At 41.8% G+C, this 22,028-nt stretch overlaps 1 protein-coding gene across 1 annotated transcript in view; it reads right to left on the reverse strand.

The window, feature by feature from the left end:
* Nucleotides 1-22,028, reverse strand: part of engase (endo-beta-N-acetylglucosaminidase) — a 108,236-nt gene that overhangs the window by 85,324 nt on the left and 884 nt on the right. Inside the window, 2 exon segments of the mRNA XM_084328604.1 lie at nt 17,676-17,824; nt 19,243-19,444. Of these exon segments, the coding sequence (XP_084184730.1) occupies nt 17,676-17,824; nt 19,243-19,444 (351 nt within the window).

Below are 22,028 nucleotides of genomic sequence, written 5' to 3' on the forward strand. Positions count from 1 at the left end.
CGGGTAACAGGAGGTCTGTTGTGTTTGAGATATATATGACTGCTGTACATGACAGTATCTCTAACACACATACAGTCCCAGCCGGTTGGACTGACCCAGCCTGAGCCAGCCTGACGCTGCTACTGTGACCCAGCCTGAGCCAACCTGACGCTGCTACTGTGACCCAGCCTGAGCCAACCTGACGCTGCTACTGTGACCCAGCCTGAGCCAGCCTGACGCTGCTACTGTGACCCAGCCTGAGCCAACCTGACGCTGCTACTGTGACCCAGCCTGAGCCAACCTGACGCTGCTACTGTGACCCAGCCTGAGCCAGCCTGACGCTGCTACCAGGGTTAGAAAAAAAAAATCAAGGGCTTTTTTTGCCCCCCTTAATTGATTTTCGGGGGCTTTTTTTATTATTTCGGGGGCACTGAATTTTCATGTTAATCATCCTTACATCCACATTTTTACAGTCTTCGTCCCGCGGACAAAAAGATCCACACAAGCTCCTCGAAAACTAGCTTGTTTGCAGCCGGAGTCTCACGACAAGCTTTGCAATAAATGATATGTTGACCGGTAGCATCCTCCTCAACCCCTACCCAGTCTAATCCCCACGACTCCATCGTACTCCGCTTTACATTTTTTTATTTGAGGACCTGGGGAATCTGCTTCTCAGACTCTTTTTCCTTCGTGTTTTTATAGTTTGATAAAAAACGCTCCATCTTGTCTGTCTTCAAAATGCCATCAAATGCTGGTGAGCTGCTCACCTGCTAATGTGAGAGGGTGGGGAGAGTGACGTTGACATCGGCGTCTGATCAAAACAGATTTAAAGGGGAACTATTTTACTATTTCTTTCACTATTTGGGCACTTTTACACAATTCCTGTGAGTTTATGGAACACCTCTGTAATTTAAAAAAAAAATTTATTCATTGTTTTGTATTTCTAATCAACTACTCAAAAACAGCATTTTTTTACCTCAAGATCTTAAGCCGTTTTGAGCTGATGTCCATGGCTGCTGGGTGCACAGCCACATTATCATGCAGCGGAGTCTCTCTGACATCACAAATCAGCACATTTTCAGATGACTCAGTTCAGTGAGGGTGAATATTGTGAGAGAATTGGAAGAATGCGCCAATATGAGAATTAGAGACATAGATCGTATTAATATAAGTCCACATAGCTAGGAAACAATGCTAAACACTGAAAAAGGCCATTTATAAGATAGTACCCCTTTAATAAATCACGTCTTTCACTCGTCGGTTAAATAAATAGTAATATTAATTTTTATACTATGTTTGATAACGTAATGTTAATGACATTAATAATGTCTCCATATATATATATATCATTAGTAAACTGTCTGGGGCTTTTTGTCGTCCCCCCCCGGCCCCCCAACGCTGCGTGATCGCTGAAACCAACGACAACCTCCGCCTCCCAACGAAGCGATAAACTCATCCCAATAGTATGCAACTGCAGAGCCGCGGCGCTATCAGGTCCGGTCTGGGGACCGCTCCGCAGCGCCACCCACCCAATGGCTGAATTGCCAATGGCTGAATTGGAGTACCGCACTGTGCGGGCACAACTGTGAGCTCTGCGGCTCCGCAGCTGCACACCTCTCGCTAATCCAGCACCAAGCTCCCGCACCAGTAAACTGTCAGGGGCATTTTGTGCCCCCCTTAAATGATTTTCGAGGGCATTTTGTCCATTTTCACAGGCATTTTGCCCCGAGCCCCCGTTAATTTCGCACCCTGGCTGCTACTGTGACCCAGCATGAGCCAACTTGACCCTGCTACTGTGACCCAGCCTGAGCCAGCCTGACGCTGCTACTAGAGCTGTGAATCTTCACTGGCCTCACGATTCGATTCGATTCTACGATGCATCTCAATAATATATTACATCCTCAATTTTATAATGTATATTAATGCACATGGCTACTTTTTAATCAATTAATACAAGCAGTCAAATAAATTTACTTATTTAGAAAGTTCTTAAATCAAAATGGCAAAATAAATTTCCTTACTAGTGTTGCATGATACAGATACTAGAAAGGTATCTCGATACCCAGCTGTAAAAAAAATTTCAATACTGTGATGTTAGACATAATTCACCCACGGAACTGTTGTTGGGAAGGAATAAGGGTTCCACACAGATGTTATTCAGTGTTGCTTTCCTGTCGCCAAACTAGTCAGTTAGCTAGCAACCCAGACAGAGTGTTGTTGTTTGTATTCATGCAAAATAAACGTTTAGCGTTGTCTTTCGACACCCTGCCTCAGACTCCTATCCTTCGGCACTACAATACTCCATTTTATTAGTATCAATACTTTTAGAATAGCCTGATGCTGTATTTTCTATGAGTTGAGTGGACGCATGACCGGAGCACTAGCTTTATGTAGTGGGCGTGTCAACAGTGTCAGCTGAACACAGACCAAGGCATAGGAATATTCACAGATATCAGATAGACATCTCATTTATTATTATTATTATTGGATACAGGAGTTTGTGTACCAAGAGCTTCTTCAAATAAGATTCAAGAGATTTATTCGTCACATACATACACGAGACATATAGTGAAATGAAGGTGGCCATGCCCGCTTTGATTGTGTAATAATTAGGGATGTCCGATATTATCGGCCTACCGATATTATCGGCCGATATTGGCATTAAAATGTGATATCGGAAATTATCAGTATCGGTTTTCAAATAGTTTTTTTTTTTTTACATTTATTTCACCTTTATTTACCCAGGCAAGCAAGTAAGAACAAATTCAGATTTTATTTATTGTCAAAAGTATGCATAATGTTGTGTTAATTCCATGACAAGATATATGTAATGTTAATTACCTGAAATTATTCCGTTTTTTGGGGGGGGAAACCCTGCATATATCGGTATCGGTTGATATCGGTATCGGAAATTAAGAGTTGGACAATATCGGTATAGGTAAAAAAGCCAATATCGAGCATCCCTAGTAATAATACAAATAATAATAGAATAAAATAGAATAGATAATAAAAATAGACATGATAAAAAGTACTAAGATACAGTACAGTATACTTCACTAAGCCGTCTGGATCACCTGCCGTTTAACCCAATCGCACGATATAGTGAAATAAGAATAAGAATAGATTAACGAATTCCATATAAATCCATCTACGATGCAGCAGCTGATTCTGTATACTGAATACTATATCCTGCACACACATGCGCGCGCGTGCACTCTGTAGAACAACAGCGATTTGAGACTCCAGATGATAATAATAATAATAAATAAAGACTTGATTCACATCAATTTGTATGAATTATTGAGTGTTATAGTATTTATACATGTTCTCATTATACCCCCCACATAAAATCCAATGGATAATTAGCTGGCAAAACATTATCAGTGCTCTTGAAATTATAATTAGCCGAAATGATAATATATAGGGCAGGCCTATATCTCGTTGCACACATCTTACATGATAAAGCGTCTGCTGAATAATTCTGTTTTGCCTCTATAATATATATATATATTGTATATATATATATATAATTCGGTTTTGCCTCTATATATATATAATTCTGTTTTGCCTCAATAATATATATATATAATTCTGTTTTGCCTCAATATATATATATATATAATTCTGTTTAGTCTCAATATACAGTATATATATATAATATATACATGTATATATATACATTGATGCAAAACAGAATTATTCAGCAGTGTGTGTGTGTGTGTGTGTACTCTCGCTTGTATTCGAGGCGAGCCGAAAGTAATCTCAAACAAGCCTGTTGTTTAAACAAATGGATTCACAAAATGGATTAGCATCCAAATGTTATTGAAGACTCCTGTGACCAGTAAGTAGGTACTACGTTCTACGTTATATGCGTAAATGTGCACTCTGTGCCTAAAGTCACACATCAACGATAGTAAGCTATAATAATCGATTGTTCTATCACTGCATCGATGCAGAATCGTCCACGTCCACATCGCGATGCATCTTAGAATCGAGAGATGTTCACACCCCTAGCTGCTACTGTGAACAAAAACACGAATGGAAGTATGTTATAGACCTGCCTGATCAAAGTGCATTTTATGATCATCTAGAAAATGTATTTGCTAGCTGTGGCGTAACGAAAAACAAAATGTATTTTGATGGGTGATTTTAATACTGATGTATCTAACAAGGACTGTCCCATGCATGTTGCTTTTACTAGGTTTAGCAAACTGTTTGACTTAACCAGTGATGCAGTGGTGGTCCCACTCGGTACCACGCCGTCCCAGCAGTTTTTTCTGAGCAGAAGTACACGGATGTTTTTTTTTAAGCACAGAAATACGCAATTTTAGAGTAATTAGAGATGAATACTGAAGAACTAGAATCATTAGAGGTTCTCAAAGTGAGGACCATGTCCATGAGAGGGATCTGGGCAGTCTCCATCGAAAATTCAAAGTTAACAGGACCAAATCATCAGTTTCTTATTTATTTATTTAACCTTTATTTAGCCAGATAAAACATTGAGTACAAATATACATATATATATATACATATACTGTACATACATACACACATATACACCAATAACAAAATAAAAACACAGTTAAGAATCATACACATAAGCAAATAAACAAACAAACAAACATATGCACAGCCTATGTACAAAAGAAATAAACAGTTAATCTCTAGTCTTTACAGTTTTCTTCAATTGCATAAACACTCAAATCAAAAGTATTACACAATTATCAAAACCTTACACTCAAGGAGCAAAACATAGGCCCAGATTTGCACCCATATAAGCACAATGTCAGCATCACACTACAAAACAATACACACAGTGATTTGCAAAACACTAAACACACTTGCATTACATTAGACACAGAATGTCAAATTACCACACATATGAGCCAATTGGTTAAACACAGCCATCAGATGCACAAACACACCATTGCGCTTAATTGTAGATACACCAATCAGGTTTAAGCACTATAAAAATGCAGCAGGTGAGTTCACCTGTCTTCAACCAAAATGGAAGGAGAGTGAAGTACTGTACACAGAGAACGTGAAAATATACAATACATTCACCAAACACTACACAAGACAACCGATGATGCAGACTGATGAAAATATACATTTTCTCCCATTTTCCCAAATCAGTCAACATGTCAACATGGAGAATCTATTTAAAAGCACAGTGCAGGACACACTCAAAGGTTATCGCACCTCAGAGATGGCAGTGGACATGTATGACAGGACAAAGGTCATATGTAATGGCCTTTGGATTGAGGAACATACTACCAGCCAAAGGAGGAAGCAGAAAAGGATGGACTAGTATGTAGTTGAGTCATCTTGTGGCACAAGCTCAGACCTCAGCTCAGGAGATCAGCTGAGACAGAGACTGTTCTATCCAGTCGTCGACAGAATTCTGCAAGAGCTTGAGAGCAGGTTCTCATGAGTTGGATAACAACTTATGAGAGGCATACAGGCATGTTATCCAGCCTCAGACCAGTTTCTCTCAGTGGAATTGCTGCAACCCCTCGCCACACATTACAATATCCAACTATTGCCAGAGGAGATCACAGTTGCAAAGTGTTTCCTGGTCAGGACAGGCAGAGATGCAGTCCCTACTATCCAAAGTGTCTTTTCCCTCCTGGATGATAATAATAATAATAATAATAATAATAATAATAATAATAATAATAATAATAATAATAATAATAATAATAATAATAATAATAATAATAATAATAATAATAATAATGCATTTGATTTATAAGGCGCCTTTCAGGACACTAAAAAAAAAGTCCACAAATCGGTGAATGAAAAAATTATAGGATCAAATGAAAACTACTTACTAAAAATGGACGTTTAAAAGAACTAAAAACCAACAAAAAATACCAAACACTAACAAACATTCAGCACAGACAATTTTTTTTAAAGCTCCGGGGCTAGGAGTGGCTAACGACGCCACTGGTGCACGCGCGCGCACAAAAAAATGCGTTCACAACTTTCACAACTTTCACTGACTCGGCACGCCGTGCCCCAAGTACCCGGCACTTATCACCTAGACTTTGCATAATAATAGGATACCAATAACATAACAAAGAACGGGAAGTGCAAAACCAAAATACAAGCCCTCACTATGTGACAAATGGTCCCGACAGGAAGGATGAGGCATTAAGTTGTGCTTCAGAAGGAAACTGTCCTTCTGTAAACTAAGTTACATTGTTAATTTAGTTTGTATTTACTTTTCTAGTTTAAGTTAATTCAATTAAAGAAATTGTAACTACAATATTGTATCTACAATTACATTTAAAACATTGTTTGTTCTTCAATATAATTTCTTTATATATTGAAGGCTACATCCTGCTACCTTTTTCAGCTTCTCTATTTCAAGGCAATATTTACAAAAACTAAACTAAAACTAGTAATTTCCTATACAAACATGTTTCCTACTATTTATGCATAATAATCATCTGTTCTGTGCGCACGGGAGGGAACATGTATGCGCATGTGCATGCGCGTGAGCGTGCATGTGGCGTCATTTAAACAGCGTACAGGCAGTTATTTTTTTTTTAAATCTTTCCCCCCTCCTTTTTCCTCAGTTTTTCTCCCATCCCAATGTTAGTCGTTATGCCAATTCCCAATCCCCTTCCTGGTCGCTGCGCACCTACCCCCCACAGTCGGTCTGGGAGAGTGGAGGCTATCACGTGCTTCCTCCGACACACGTGTAGCCAATCAACCGCTTCTTTTCACCTGGCAGCGTGGACTCTCGCTGAGAGGGTGTAACGTGTGGAAGGATCACACCCTTAGATCCTTTCCTCGCTGAGCAGGCGCCCCGACCGAACTGTAGGAGTCGCTGTTTACTACGACCAGGACCCACCCACCAGCTTTCCCACCCCTAACACTGCCAATTGTGTTAGTATGAACGACCAGCCAAGCTGGTAGCAATGCCGAGAGCTGGGCTCGAACCCAGCGTCTCCTGCATTGGTGGCGAGCGCCTTGCCCACTACACCACCTAGCCGCCCTCGTACAGGCAGGTCTGATATTACGACTGCACCCCTGGACTTAACCAGACTAAGTCAAACTACCCAAACTACAATAGATCTTATCATGGTGTCAGACAAATGCAATATCTCGCAACATGGTGTGATTGCTTATGGTATCAGTGACCACTTCATCACATACTGTACCAGGAAGGTTCATAAAGAAACATTTTCAAGCCATAAAATCAAATCTGATCCTTCAAGAACTACTGTGTTGAGACCTTTAGGGAGCAGCCTAGGAAAATGGACTGGTCTGCAGTGTTGGAAGATAATTGTGCTTAAAAAATGCAAAAATGAAGCTCAAAGAAGGATTAAGGAAGCAGAAAATGGGTACTACGTGAATCTAATAAAAGGAAAACAAAAATCTACCTAAGAAGCTATGGAAAGCTCAGAAAGACATAGGTTCTGTATGTGTAATATTGGCCTTTGTTTTTAAGAGATGGGGCAGGAAATAGCTCCCTGTGTTACACATGTAATGAACCTCTCCCTGGAGCAAGGCATTGTACCAAGTGGTGCTAAACATGCAACGATCATTCCCTTGTACAAAAAAGGGAATAGATCTGAGCCTGGTAATTACAGGCCAGTATCCATTTTGAGTGTCACATCCAATATTTTAGAAAGAGTGGTGCACGAGCAGATATCAGAATATGTCGGCAAGGAACATCATCTATATGAATTCCAATCAGGGTTTAGGAAATCATATTCTACAGACTCGTACCTCCTTTATCTAACTGATTTTATTAGGAGATGGATCAAGGGAAACTGTGTGAAATGGTCTTACTTGATCTTCAAAAAGCATTTGACAGTAAATCATGATCTACTGCTTAATAAGCTGAAGGCTCTGGGACTGAATGATACAGCTGTAAAGTGGATTGCCTCATATCTGACAGACCGGGACCAGAGGGTAGAGGTCAATAGCTTTATGTCGAATGCCAAACCAATAGTTTGTGCGGTGCCACAAGGAAGTGTTTCAGGACTATTGCTATTTTTATTGTACATAAATTATATGAGAAATGCATGTTCTTGTAATTTATTCTTATGTGTAGATGATTCAGCTTTGCTCATTTCGCATAAGGATCTGATTACGCTCCAAAGAATGCTAAGCGAGGAACTCTCTAAGGTTAGCAACTGGCTGTTTGACAATAGGCTCTCATTTCAGTTAGGTAAAACAGAGTATATTTTGTTCTGATCTAAGCCCAAATTAAATAAGGCTCCTGAACTCAAGGTAGAATTATGGACAGAGGTCATAGCAGCAAGAACAGCAGTGAAGTATCTGGGCTGTATGCTGGATGACAGTCTTGGGGGGGGGGGGTGGTTTTACAGGTGCTGGGTAAAGTAAATGCCCACACCAAGTTTTTGGCCAATGTCTGAAGAAAAGCCAATCTACTTGGCAGGGAAAGCCTTAGACTACTAGCCAACAGCCTAGTGCAGTATCATTTTGATTATGCTAGTGTAGCCTGGTTTGGGGGACTGTCAATTTAATTAAAGAAGAAACTACAGGTGTCACAGAATAAGCTAATCAGGGTTTTGATGGGCCTAGGCCAGGGGTCAGCAACAGTTAATATCAAAAGAGCCATTTCCCCCCCTCCCACAAAATAAAATTAATCTGGAGCCGCAAAACCAATGTACCCTTAAAATGAAGATAACACAGTGTATAACATTTTATATATAGTTATCCCCAAGCATACCCCACATTTAGCATAAAACGCCTGATGATTGTATACCCAAATTAATTTGCGATTTATTATACTTTATACTTATAGCACAGTTTGTTGCAGTAACTCAATCTGCGCCATCCACGTATATATTAGGAATGTGCATCTCCATCACGAGGCCGATGCGATGCGCATCTCGATACGGTGCCAACGATACGATACATTAACGATACATTTGAAGCACCGGGCGATGCAATGCGATACGATTCACCCCCTGTTGAGATACGATACGATTCGATACGATTTGATTCAACATAATGCGATTCGGGGCGATACGATGCGATTCAACACGATGCAAAATAATGATACAATTTTATGGTATGACAGAGGATTTGGTTGTATTCCTTATATGCAGCTTATATTATTATTCAAAATAAAATAATCTACTGTAAGACAATTTATATAAAAACTCTTGGGTGCCTAAGAAGACTTTTGCATAAACTGTCTTTTCTATCCACTTTAGCTAAAAACACACACACAATGTATATAAACACTACTGTGAGACAATAATAATCATACACAAAGGGATAATGGCTTATAGCAGACCTAATGATTTATTTATATAAACGTTATTTATATTGTAACGTTTGGCCACTTTAAATCAGAGAGAGAGAGAGAGAGAGAGAGAGACTCCCCGTCGACAGTTGATGATGTCACACACACTAGGTCACTAGGATGCGTCTATACTTTCCGTCAACAACACACGGAGCCAGGCAGCCAGCCTGAATGGATTCATGAAGCGATATAATTAAGAAACTAATAGCCAAGTTATCTTTGAACCCCTGTTGTTGTCAAGCGTCTTCAATATACCCCCCCCCCCCCCCCCCCTCCTCACTAATGGAACTGGTCACGTTAGTTAGTTAGTTAGACACTAGTTTAGCGTTAGCTGAACGGCTAACTAGCGTTAGCTGAACGGCTAACTAGCATTAGCCATGTTGATCCATTCTATTCATGTCTCCTACTCTCCTCCTGTTTGTTGATAACTGTGACGCGGCTCTCCCCTTAGCAATAGTATCTGCTGTGTGTGCAGTCACAGTGCACTGCAGTGCTGACAGAAGTGGATGAGAGGAAATTATATGAATGCATCGGTTTTGAGCGATGCAAAGACGCTACAACAAGATGCATCGCGAGTTCAGCCTTCAATTTTGCCGATGCGCACTAATTCCACCGGTGCACTCGCATCGTGAACGTGTATGCCGGCGCACCGATGCAAATCGATGAATCATCACATCATTAGTATATATACACGTGTTTGCTCGACAACCGCTGAACGCCAATCACGTATATATACGTTATTTGGTCAGTTTTCCTTTTTTTCGATTTTAATATTCTATTCAGTGTCACAGACCTCTGTTACCGTTAACTCATTGGACGCCAGTCACGATGATAGTCGGGTTAACTCGCCACTGCTTGAGCGCCAATCACGAGTATAGTAGGGTTTTAATCGTTATTTCTTTTATTAGCAATATCCATTCATTTTCATCCATCCAGCCTGATGTTATCGTTGGGAATGGGTCTGAGCTCGCAAAAGGGCAAATACCGCCCCCTACGCCTTCTGGCTGGTATTGCACTCCACTGGGAATGGTATAGTTTATTTTCTGGGACGATCCAAGCCGTGCGGGCGTGGTTTAAATACTCAGGCGAGGTAGCCTGATTTCAACGATACATCTGCAAGGCTGCCCCCCCCCCCCCCCCCCCCCCTCATATGCAATGCTGTTGAACGTGGCACGGACCTCAGCGCCCAGTACTTCAAATGGCGATCAGATAATTGGATTATTTCTTTTGCATTACATCAGATACAAGGTAAGAACACTATATATATGGGCGGCTAAGTGGCGCAATGGGCAAGGCGCTCGCCACTAACGCAGGACATGCTGGGTTCGAGCCCAGCTCTCTGCGTTGCTACCGGCTCGGCTGGTCGTTCATACTAACGCAATTGGCAGTGTTAGGGGTGGGAAAGCCGGTGGGTGGGGATTGGACGTTGTGGACAGCGACTCCTACAGGTCGGTTGGTGCGCCTGTACAGCAGAATCAGGAAGTATCGGGGGCAGCGTGAGCCTCCCACGCGTTACTCCTCGCCACTGAGAGATTGCGCTGTTCAGGTGAAAAGATGCGACAGCTGCCTCCTCGTGTACCGGAGGGGACACGTCTATGCCTTCTACAACGCTGTTCGGTTTCCGGGTTCCTCTGATTGGCCGCTGACCTATGCTATTACGCCCCCCTTTACACTCTCGCGCTGTCTCGCGCTGTGAAGCGCCAGCGGGGTGATGCAGTGGTTTCTCCCCGGCTTCCGTGCGCCGCGCTGCCGCCGGCTTGACTCGGTCCAGCTCCAGCAGCAGCGGCCGTCTTCCGCCGCCTGCGGTATCCTCCCTCCGAGGCGGCTCGTTCTTATTATTATCCCCCATTGTTCAGGTCGACATGGTCGCACAAACACCCGTTAGAGGAGTAGTGGGGGAGAAGAAGAGGTATATTTTTAAATAGCAAGAATTATCGACTGGCAACTCTGTGCTCGTGAATGAATAAATGAATGAAAACTTTATTTAACAGATTGCTGAATGGGTACAATACAGTACGGCTCAATACACACTAGGGATGCCCCGATCGATCGGCCACCGATCGTTATCGGCCGATAATCAGTATAAATATGCGATCGGTGATCAGTGATAATGCTTTATTTTCGCCGATCGTCAAAACCGATCTCATTCGCTGAGTTCTGTCTCAGACACCGGGAGCTGCACTCACTCCCACACAGTGGTGCAGCGTCTGCTCCCTCGTCTGCTCCCTCCAGCCCCTCCCGCGCGCATGTAAACACGGGTCTAGTCTAGTGGGACGGGAGGACGGCGTTTCCCCGAGTTAACGTTAGCTACCGTTACAAAATGACCCAGTCAACCATTCACTTCCAGTCCAATACATGATGAGGCATTGTCTAACCGAACGGTATCTAGCCGGCCAGCTACCGATAGCTCCTGACATCAACAAACGATCCAGCAAGTCTAGTAGAGACGTGTATGATACCTCAGCTGTAGCTCACGTTAGCTAACGCCAGCTCACTGTTCAAAACGAAATGTCCCACTGAACTAAATAGTTCACAGAGGCGCTGTATCAACGTTATATAGCTGGCCAGCAGTAGCCACAGATAGCTCCTGATATCAATGTTTTATAACACTCATTCAATGCGTATTCGAGCTGAGGGCATGTTGTTGAATATGATCAATAGGGTTTAGCTGCAGCTCCGGAGAATCCTGGCCGTAGCTGCAGGCTACTCGAGTATAGGGTCCAGCTGCAGCTCCGGAGAATCCTGGCCGTAGCTGGAGGCTACTAGAGTACACACAGACAGTGGAGCTTGTTGCGTGGTGGCGATGTCTCGCAGATAATACAAGTACAAGTCTAATTATATAATATATATATTTTATAAAAAAAAATAAAAATAAAAAATTTATATAAAATAATTTTTAATTTTTTTTTAATCAAAAACGATCGGTATGGCTCACGAGTCACGACGATTGGTGATCGGTGGCAAAAAACATGATCGGGGCATCCCTAATACACACAATTGTTAAGGGGATGCAGACCAGAGAAAGACGTTTGTCTTGTTTACATCAGGGTCCCCCTGTTTACATCAGGGTGCAGCTGCAGCTGCTGGTACTGTATGGAGAGAGAGGCACACAACAACAGACAGACAGCCGATTTCAATCACTGAGCTGTCTGTCTGTTGTTGTGTGCCTCTCTCTCCATACAGTACCAGCAGCCATGGCCGCCTAGTTATAGTTGAAAGTGGGGGTGCAAGATATTTTTTTAATATTTATTTGTTTGGTTTTTTAATATTTTTTTTCTTTTTTTTGACAGGCAAGGGGTGGTTTGGATCCATGGCAGATTTTTTTTTTTTTTATTTAATGAACCTGTACGTGCAATTTACTGCAATATAGAGCCTTCAATCTTGACCAATAAAGCTGCTCTTTTCACTATAAAACTCAGTTTATATTGCAGTATGATAGCCAATTACTATAATAATAATATATTAATATATATACTGTATATACACTGTATATTGATTTTTCGCTCATTTATTTTTATTAAATCAATCTCCTTTCAAATAGGCCAAGTTTTTAATAAGAAAGAGAAAAAAGATATATTTCCATTACCTGTAACTCTTGTGTCTCTTTCTCTCCTTCTCTGCCTCCTCCCTGAGTCTGCAGTGCACAGTCATGACATCGATATAAAAAAAAAAAAAAAAAAAAAAAAATGGAGGCCCCTCGTCACTAAAGGCCCACGGGCCACGGCCGTCGTTAATCCGGCCCTGCTCGTCTGGCATATAGATAGCGTTAACGTTTGCAAATGAAGTCAACGTCATCCAGCTCACACCACATATCTAGATAACGTTAGCTAGCGGCTAGCACTAAAGCTAACGCCAACCAGAGAGGGAAACGTTATTATTATTTATTAGAGGAAACCGTATGACCAGATCGCATTTCGGGACCGTGAAACACTTTTATTGTATTGCGTGGTAGAACCGTAGAAGTTCTACCAATCAATAGTAAAGACATGTCTAACATAATCCTTTTATTTGAACAACTTACTGGAAAAGCCTGCCTGCCTGCCACCAATATTATGACACACTCTGTGGGCTTTGATATTTACACTCAGCCTACCTGCAGGCTGCGCCAAGGTCTAAGAGCTGGAGATGGGAGGCACTGGATCAAACCATAATGGGGCAGGGGGGGGGTTCGCAATCTTTGGAAACTTAAAAACTTGTTATTAAGTGTCATTGCGTATTATTAATTTGATTGAAATTACGTAGTTATGGTTAGATTTATATATTGGGGGGGGGGGGGGTATATATTTTTAATATGATCAAAAAGTGGGGGTGCAAAATCAGATGTTTGCCCCCCCAAGCTCAATACTGGTGGGGCACATGCTTCCACTGCTCCATTATGTAGGTGTCTATGCCAGCAGCTGCAGGTATGACGAGCACAGAGTTGCCAGTCGATAATTCTCGCTATTTAAAAATATTCCTCTTCTTCTCCCCCACTACTTCTCCAACAGGTGTTTGTACGACCATGTCGACCTGAACAATGGGGGATAATAATAAGAATGAGCCACCTCGGAGGGAGGATACCGCAGGCGGCGGAAGATGGCCGCTGCTGCTGGAGCTGGACCGAGTCAAGCCGGCGGCAGCGCGGCACACGGAAGCCGGGGAGAAACCACTGCATCGCCCCGCTGGCGCTTCACAGCGCGAGAGTGTAAAGGGGGGCGTAATAGCATAGGTCAGCGGCCAATCAGAGGAACCCGGAAACCGAACAGCATTGTAGAAGGCATAAGGAGGGGACACATGATGCAAGGCTTGGTCCTCACTGCAGCCGACCAGTGGGAGGCATAGTCTAGCAACGTTCGAGACAGGGGAGGGGAGAATTGAAGGGAGAATTGGCGAGGCGAAATTGGGATGGGAGAAAAATAAGGAGAAAAAGTGGATAAAAAAAAAGAGCACTATATATAAATTTGATCGTTGATTTGATATGTATTTCTACCCAGATCGATGCTGTATCTGTGCGTGTATGTGTGGCTGTTTTCCGTTGGGTGCAAGAGGTGGGGGGGGGGGTGGGGGGTGGCACCGCACTACGAGGGCCATTTCATGTATGCACGAGGAAGGATAATAATTGGGAAGTTAACACCAGCCTCATAATTAGCAAAGCCCACCAGAGGCTCCACTTCCTGCGCCAACTTCAAAAGTTTGGTGTGTCCAGGGAGGCGATGCTCAGCTTTTACAGAGCCATTGTGGAGAGCGTTCTCACCTTCTCAATGACTGTGTGGTACGGAAACACCACCGTCCATGATAGGGGACATCTAGAAAGAACTGTACGCACAGCGTAAAAAATCATCGGCTGTGATCTCCCCTCTGTGGCCTCCATTTATGCCACACAAATCAGGCGGAAAGGGGAGAAGGTGATCAGGGACCCTTCTCACCCTGCTTATGACCTCTTTAACCCCCTTCCCTCTGGCAGAAGACTCCAAAGTCTCAAGGTGCAGGACATCCAATTTTTAAAACAGTACATATCCCGAGGCTGTCCGTCACCTGAACTCAAGTACAAATGTACAGGCACTATGCACCACAAGGGCTAGCACCAGCCGACAGGCACTTTAAGGCAATATGCACTTTAAACTGGAACACCGAGCTATTTATTTTAGGTACTGTAGCATTTTTTCTTTTTAATTGTTTGTGTAAAACTTTTATTGTGGGGATTGTATTGCATGTATTCTTGTGTTTTTATATTGTATGTTTTTATAATGTATGTACTGTATGTGCTGGCACCAAGACAAATCCCAATCAACCATGTGTTGAAATGGCAATAAAGTTTTCTATTCTATTCTAATGATGATCTAGTGTGGATTTCAGGAAGACTCGATAATCAGCCGAAAAATGACAACGTGTTTTGTGTATTCCACTAAAGGGCTATTATCGCGTCTTTCTCTGGAATTACTAGAAATCACCAAAACTATACTCGTATTCAAAGCGGTATAAAACGGAAATGTACTGATGAAAAAACAATCCGTTTTGTACATGTTGACTGCAAGCAACTCACTGATAATCGACGGGTGTATCTAGTAGCTGGTTCCCTCCGAAGTTTCCCTCAGGATAGCTGGCGCTCGTTTTTAAGATATATTTTAAGCGCTCGCAAATCTCCCAGTCCTCCCATTGATTAAAGCGGTGGCGCTCTAGCGCCCTCTCGCTCACTTAAGTGGTGGCGTCCAATGAGGCATACCGAGACCCCGCAGGTGCAGTACCGGCCAGATCCTGCTAGGTGGCAGTATCGCCCACCCTTTGAAACCCTGTTCCAGACTGTGTGTCACATCTAATCTTGTCCGGGCAGAGAATTTTGGTCCAGGCAAGTCTAGCGGTTCACCCGATCACATTGGAACGCGTCCATGACCCCTCGATGCATGTGTTGTGCCAGATTATGTCGGGGACCTGATGGACACCAATACTGGAAAGGTAAGGACTATCTGACGTCAATTCCACCTTGATCCTACAATGATTTCATATCGATCCAGTCGATCAACGTATGTAGTATTCAAAACGAATGCCGTTGATGACGATCACTGGCAATGCAGTACGGCTCAATACACACAATTGTTAAGGGGATGCAGACCAGAGAAAGACGTTTGTCTTGTTTACATCAGGGTCCCCCATTTTCAATTCATAGTGACATTTATGACATGAATGAATGAATGAATGAATGAATGAATGAATGAATGAAAACTTTATTTAACAGATTGCAGAATGGGTACAATACAGTACGGCTCAATACATACAATTGTTAAGGGGATGCAGACCTGAGAAAGACGTTTGTCTTGTTTCCATCAGGGTCCCCCATTTTCAATTCATATAGAATACACAACATACATGACATCATGACATTTATGGAATAGGGACATACAGGTATATAATACTGTTACATTTGTGACATATACGATATGCAAATATACAGTACTGTTACCCAGAGATCCTAACAGAAAATATATACATGGGGAGGAGACTGTCTATTAGGAGGGGGTGGGGGGTGGGGGGGGGGGGTTGGATATTTACGGTGGCCAGTTTCGAATTGCAGCCTCCCGTAGGTACTCTTTGTGTGGGTAGGGCGTTCCACATTGTTGTGGCATAATTGCTAAACGTGTTTAGTCCCTTGTTTGTGCCGAATCTGGGTTGCACATGATTTGTGGAACTCCCTCTGGTGTTGTGGGCGTGGTATTCACTGACCTTTGGGAAGTATTTCGACATGTACATGGGTACCTGTGTGGTGTAGTAGCTCCGGAGCCGCCGGTTGCCGACCCCTGGCCTAGGCCCTCGTGAACATGTTGGGAGGAGTCATTTCAGGAGCTCAACTGGCTACCAGTTGAGGCCAGAGTAACCCAGCTTAGGCTCAACATGGTGCACAAAATAATCAATCACAGGGCCCCCAAATATTTTAGCAACAATTTTCCTAGTGTTAGGGAATCACACAGCCACAGAACCAGATCTAGCATAGCAAACCTGCATCCTCCAAGGTCTTGAACCTATATAGTTTCAAAGTGAATGTTAAGAAATGGCTCTTAAAAAATTACTCAGAGTAACTCAGGAGGCTTCCTGTTTTAGTGTATGAACTAAACTAAACTCTCTCAATAATGATACAAATAAAATATAAAAATATATGTACTGTACATTTGTTTTATTTAATAAGATAATGTTTTCAGTCTGTTCACCTCATTCCAATCATTTGTATTGCAGTAAAGTGGGATTGTCAAGAAATGTTCCTTTGGAAATATGAATACGTCACTGTATCAATATAATAGTCATGCAAAATATTGAAATATATTGCTGTATTGATTTTTTTCTCCACCCCATCTAACCGCTACCCAAACATTTTAAATAGATTTAATATCGACCTCTTGGGCTGTTGTGTGAGGAACATGCATCCTGGTGTTCACTTCATCTATATTGACCATATTCACACCACAGCAATTTTGTTCTTATGTCATGCTCAGGATGGGATGCCTTTGGAAAGCAATCCCATCCTGAACATGACATAAGAACAAAATGTCTGCTGTGTGAATATGGTCAATTGGAAGCCTTGCACACAAGCTACTGTAGCCAATTTGTATTATGTATTTTTATGTATGCAAATCAAATCAAATTAAGGTCTTACAACCAGCTCTTCCATTGAGTACAGGCTATGAACAAACCACTTTATTAATTTATTTATTTTTGTTATTTGTATTACTTTTCCTATGATTTACATTTTCAAGTTGTGATGTTTTAACATAAGCCCGACCCAAGGTTTCTTACCTCTCCTGCACATCCACTTCATAAATATTGTATTGTATTTGTATTATGTATTTTTATGTATGCAAATCAAATCAAATCAAATTAAGGTCTTACAACCAGTTCTTCCATTGGGTACACAGTAGGGGGGATGGTTACTCACCCAGGACAAGGACTCCGTGCTTGTGCGCAGCGTTGGTCCACACAGCAGGGGGGATGGTCACCATGTAGTGAGTGAAGTAGTTAAAGATGTCAATGTAGTGCCAATGGTAGAAGGCATAGGGCGCCTCCGACTCCGTCCCCTGAGTGAACCTAGCGGGTGGAACATTGAGAGGCAAAAGGAGACAGCTGCATTGTTGGTGTGTTTATACCAACAATGTATTCCAGGTGCTAGCTCAGTGTATCCTGGATAAGGTCATAGCAACAAGCTGTTTATATTAGTCTTCTTTTTTTACACTTGTGAATATCCTGGTAAATGTGAATAAACAGAACATTGAAAACTTGACTATGGAAACTGAGATAATGCAGGCCATGAAAACTAACAATGGGCTAAATTGTATACCCTCCTACCTTGATGGCTATCTTATTTGTGACATAGTCCGTGGGAAAAAGAAGTGCATTTAGATGTTTGTATCATGGTAAGAATGACTTGGAACCCACATGTCAAAAACACTGGTATGGTCCTTTAAGCCTATCTACTGACTATCTTGTCATACAATATGGATGAAAATGGATGAGCATTCTGAGGACAGAGCAGCAACCCACAACTGTACGTTATTATAACGTTAAGGGTGCCATAGATAACAACTAGCCACTAGATGTCGCACTAGAGCACCAGCATGTCATTTATCTAATCAGGTGCGTTCCACATGGGGAAATTGTAAGTAGGGAGGGGATACATGCATACAACATGTAAACAACAACTTTGTTTTAAATCATAAATTAATTAATCAATAATTTTTTGGGGGAAAGCAATACTTTTATTCCGCACCTTTCTTTTTTTTATCCACTTTTTCTCCTCTTGTTTTTCTGTGTTTTTCTCCCATCCCAATTTAGTCGTCATGCCAATTTCCCCCCTCCCCTTCCTGGTTGTTGCTTGCATGTGCCCCCCACTGGTCGGTCTAGGGAGGGTTGATAGATACTATCACATGTCCCCTCCGATACATGCAGAGTCAGCCAGCCACTTCTTTTCACCTACCAGCGCGGACTCTCATTGGTGAGGTGTAACGTGTGGGAGGCTCACACTACCCTCACCATCTCCCTTCCTCGCTGTGCAGGCGCCCTGACCGACCTGTAGGAGTCGCTGTTTACAACGACCAGATTACCACCCACCGGCTTCCCTCCCGCTAACTCTGCCAATTGAGCCAGTATGACAGCTGGCCAAGCCGGAGGCAACGCTGACAGCCAGATTCGATACCAGTGTCTCTCGCGTTGGTGACGAGCGTTTAGTCCGCTGCGCCACCCAGCCGCCCTATTCCGCACCTTTCTAAAAGCTCTGTGGATGTTTTATAAAAAAATTTATTGATTGTTTATGTAACTAAAGTATCTCAGAAATTGTTTGATTGAAAGTCCATTCTTCCCAAGCAAACTTGTGAAGAACATACTTGGAGTACTCAGTATTTATAATCAACTAGGATCTGTCAAAGGACACGGGTGCATACTGTAACCTAACCTCGTATTTGTCTGTTTTCCTGATAGTTGCCATAGCAACCCTAAACCTGAGTCCCTACCTGTCATCTAGGTAACCGCCCATCATGTCGTGAGACACCAGTGTCCGGCGGGAAGCGTTGGCCAGAGGAGGCTCCCTATCAGCCAGAGGGACCGTCGCCACGTTGAAGGGGTTGGCCTCGCTCCGTCGCCATGACAACAGCTCCTCCAAGGTCTGAAGGCCAGAGCTAATTGGCTCGGTGGTGTCAGGGTCGTAATGCTTGGCTGGGACAGAAAGTTGAGAACAAACTTTCATTATCCAGATAAGATATCCAGATACAGATCACATGTTAATACCAGGTGTAAATGGGGTCTTGCGTTAGTAGTTGTGGTCAGGCTTGAGCACAATTCATTTACACATATCTACCATAAGTGGTTCTAGCATTGAGAGAGTCACTGAATATAAATATCTTGGTGTGTGGCTCGATGAGAAATGTACATTTAAATTCCATGTGGACAACCTTGCCTCCAAGTTCTGGCTTCCTGTACAGAAACAGAACCAGCTTTCCTTTGATTAGTAGGAAGAGAGTTGTCGAAGCCGTTTTCTTATCAGTCCTAGACTATAAGATAAGATATTCCTTTATTGATCCCCTTGGGGAAATTCAGGCATCATAGCAGCAGCAGGGAGGGGAGGTACAGGTAGTAGAAGACATACAGGTCACAGAATTATAGTACAGTGGAGAAGTAAAAAAAAAAAAATAGAATAAAAAAGCAGTGTAAACAATATACAATATAGTGATGGTGACGTAATATATAGGCATGCTGCGGCCTCAACCCTTAAATCCTTGGACTCTGAATATCACTCTGCCCTCAGATTCATCACTAATGATAGATACGACACTCATCACTGTGTCCTTTATGATAATGTTGGTTGGTCCTCACTGATGGAGAGGCGCAACAAACACTGGTATTTGTTCATTTTTAAGGCCCTTATTGGTAAGCTACCTCCTTATACTACATCATTATTGGAATGGAATTTTGGAACCTAGGGAACCCGTTTTAGTGACTGGCTGGTCCTTAGAGTCCCTCGAGTTTGCTTGGAACAGGGTACATCTGCATTTTCCTATGATGCCCCTAGCTCATGGAATTAACTCCAACAGTCCGTAAAGCTTGAGATTCTCCCCTCTGTTGCAGAGTTTAAAACCTTGATCTCCAATCAAGTTGTACATGTTTTAATTGATTGTTATCCTTACTTGTCTTATTGTTGTGATTTTATATGCTGTGTGATTTTACATGCATTTTTTAGCTCAACTCTGTATGTACAATCAACAAGACTGTAAATGAGGGAAACCTCAGTTGCCTTTCGAGTTTAAATAAAGGTTTTAAATTCAATGTAAAGATTCAGTACAATGAAAATCAAGTTGGTCATGAGCAGTAAAACTCCTGTTTTTATACAGAAACTGCTTGTTTTTAGTAATACTGTGCATGAGCATTACACTAGAGGTTCCAGTAGTGGGCAGCTTGATTTACCAGGTCCAAAAACCAACGCTTTAAGGAGATCTTTTATTTTTAGAGCATTAACTCTTTGGAATAACCTGCCTCAAAACCTCTGCTGCATTTACAGTAGATTCACTTTTTAAACAAGTCTTAAATTGTATTTAACACTGTAAAGTATTTTGTTTTGTTTTCTGTTTCTGTGCTTGCATGTAATTTTAGCCATCTTAATTGTTAGTTTCATTATGCATTGTGTGTTGAGTACTGACTTTTAATCATTTTGTTTTGCAATAATAATTGTTTTTGTATGTTTTTTTTGTGTGGACCCCAGGAAGACTAGCTGGTTGCTATGGCACCAGCTAATGGGGATCCGTAATAAAATCTAATCAAATCAAAATCGTGTTTTTCCGATGTCATTTAATTTTTTTTAACAGAGGTATGTTGAAGTAAAATTACCCAAAGTGTTAGAACTGTTGTTGTGACTTAATGACTAAAGCCATTTGATCACTATCCCTCAGTCTCAACAGAATCAAACCATTTCAGATATCCAATCTGCTTCCTTGAAAACATTGCATAATCTACTCGGGTTACGCTGATTGGCCCATCAGTTGTCAGTAGTTAAAGGATATCAGCTAGCTAGTCCACAAACAAGTAATCAAACTACTTTGCTACAATTACATTTTAGTACATTTTAGTGGTTCAAAAACATTCACAGCAACTATGACAATGTATTTATCACCTGCTAGTACAGGTTAGCCAATGTTAATCTCCCATAGCAACCGATCACACTGGTCCCATGAATTTGTTTACATCTGAAAGCTTTGTGTATTATTATGATACATTACAAACTGGACATCTCTTTTCAATGAGCAGAGGGCCACTCCCCCTCAGTATACTGAGAGTTGGCTGTGCTCAGAGAGGGTGCACTAAAACAGTTATAACAAATCAAATGATACATTTGAAGATTGAAAAAGAAAATGCCACTCCTAACATTAACATTCCACAATAAGCTTTAATGGAATTAACATCAATTGTACTGGTTCTTTAGGTAATGCAAGGATTCACTTACAGATGATTCATGCAACAATGATCCAATACTACTTCTTCACTGCAAATACCTATTCCAAGTGCTAAACTTACTGTAATGTATCAACTGATACCTGGGCCCTATTCCCCGTACCTGGTTCAACTAAGTCGATCAAAAGTCGCATTATCCAGATTCAATTAGCCCAATGTTTGAATCCAGGCTTTCCCTGTTCCTTGAACGCTGATTCAGTCTCGTTAATTCAAACCAGACTTAATACTCAGGATAATTATTAATAATAATAATAATAATAATAATAATAATAATAATAATAATAATAATAATAATCAA

Source organism: Notolepis coatsorum (assembly GCF_963971535.1).
Source record: "Notolepis coatsorum genome assembly, chromosome: 14".
NCBI lineage: Eukaryota > Metazoa > Chordata > Actinopteri > Aulopiformes > Paralepididae > Notolepis > Notolepis coatsorum.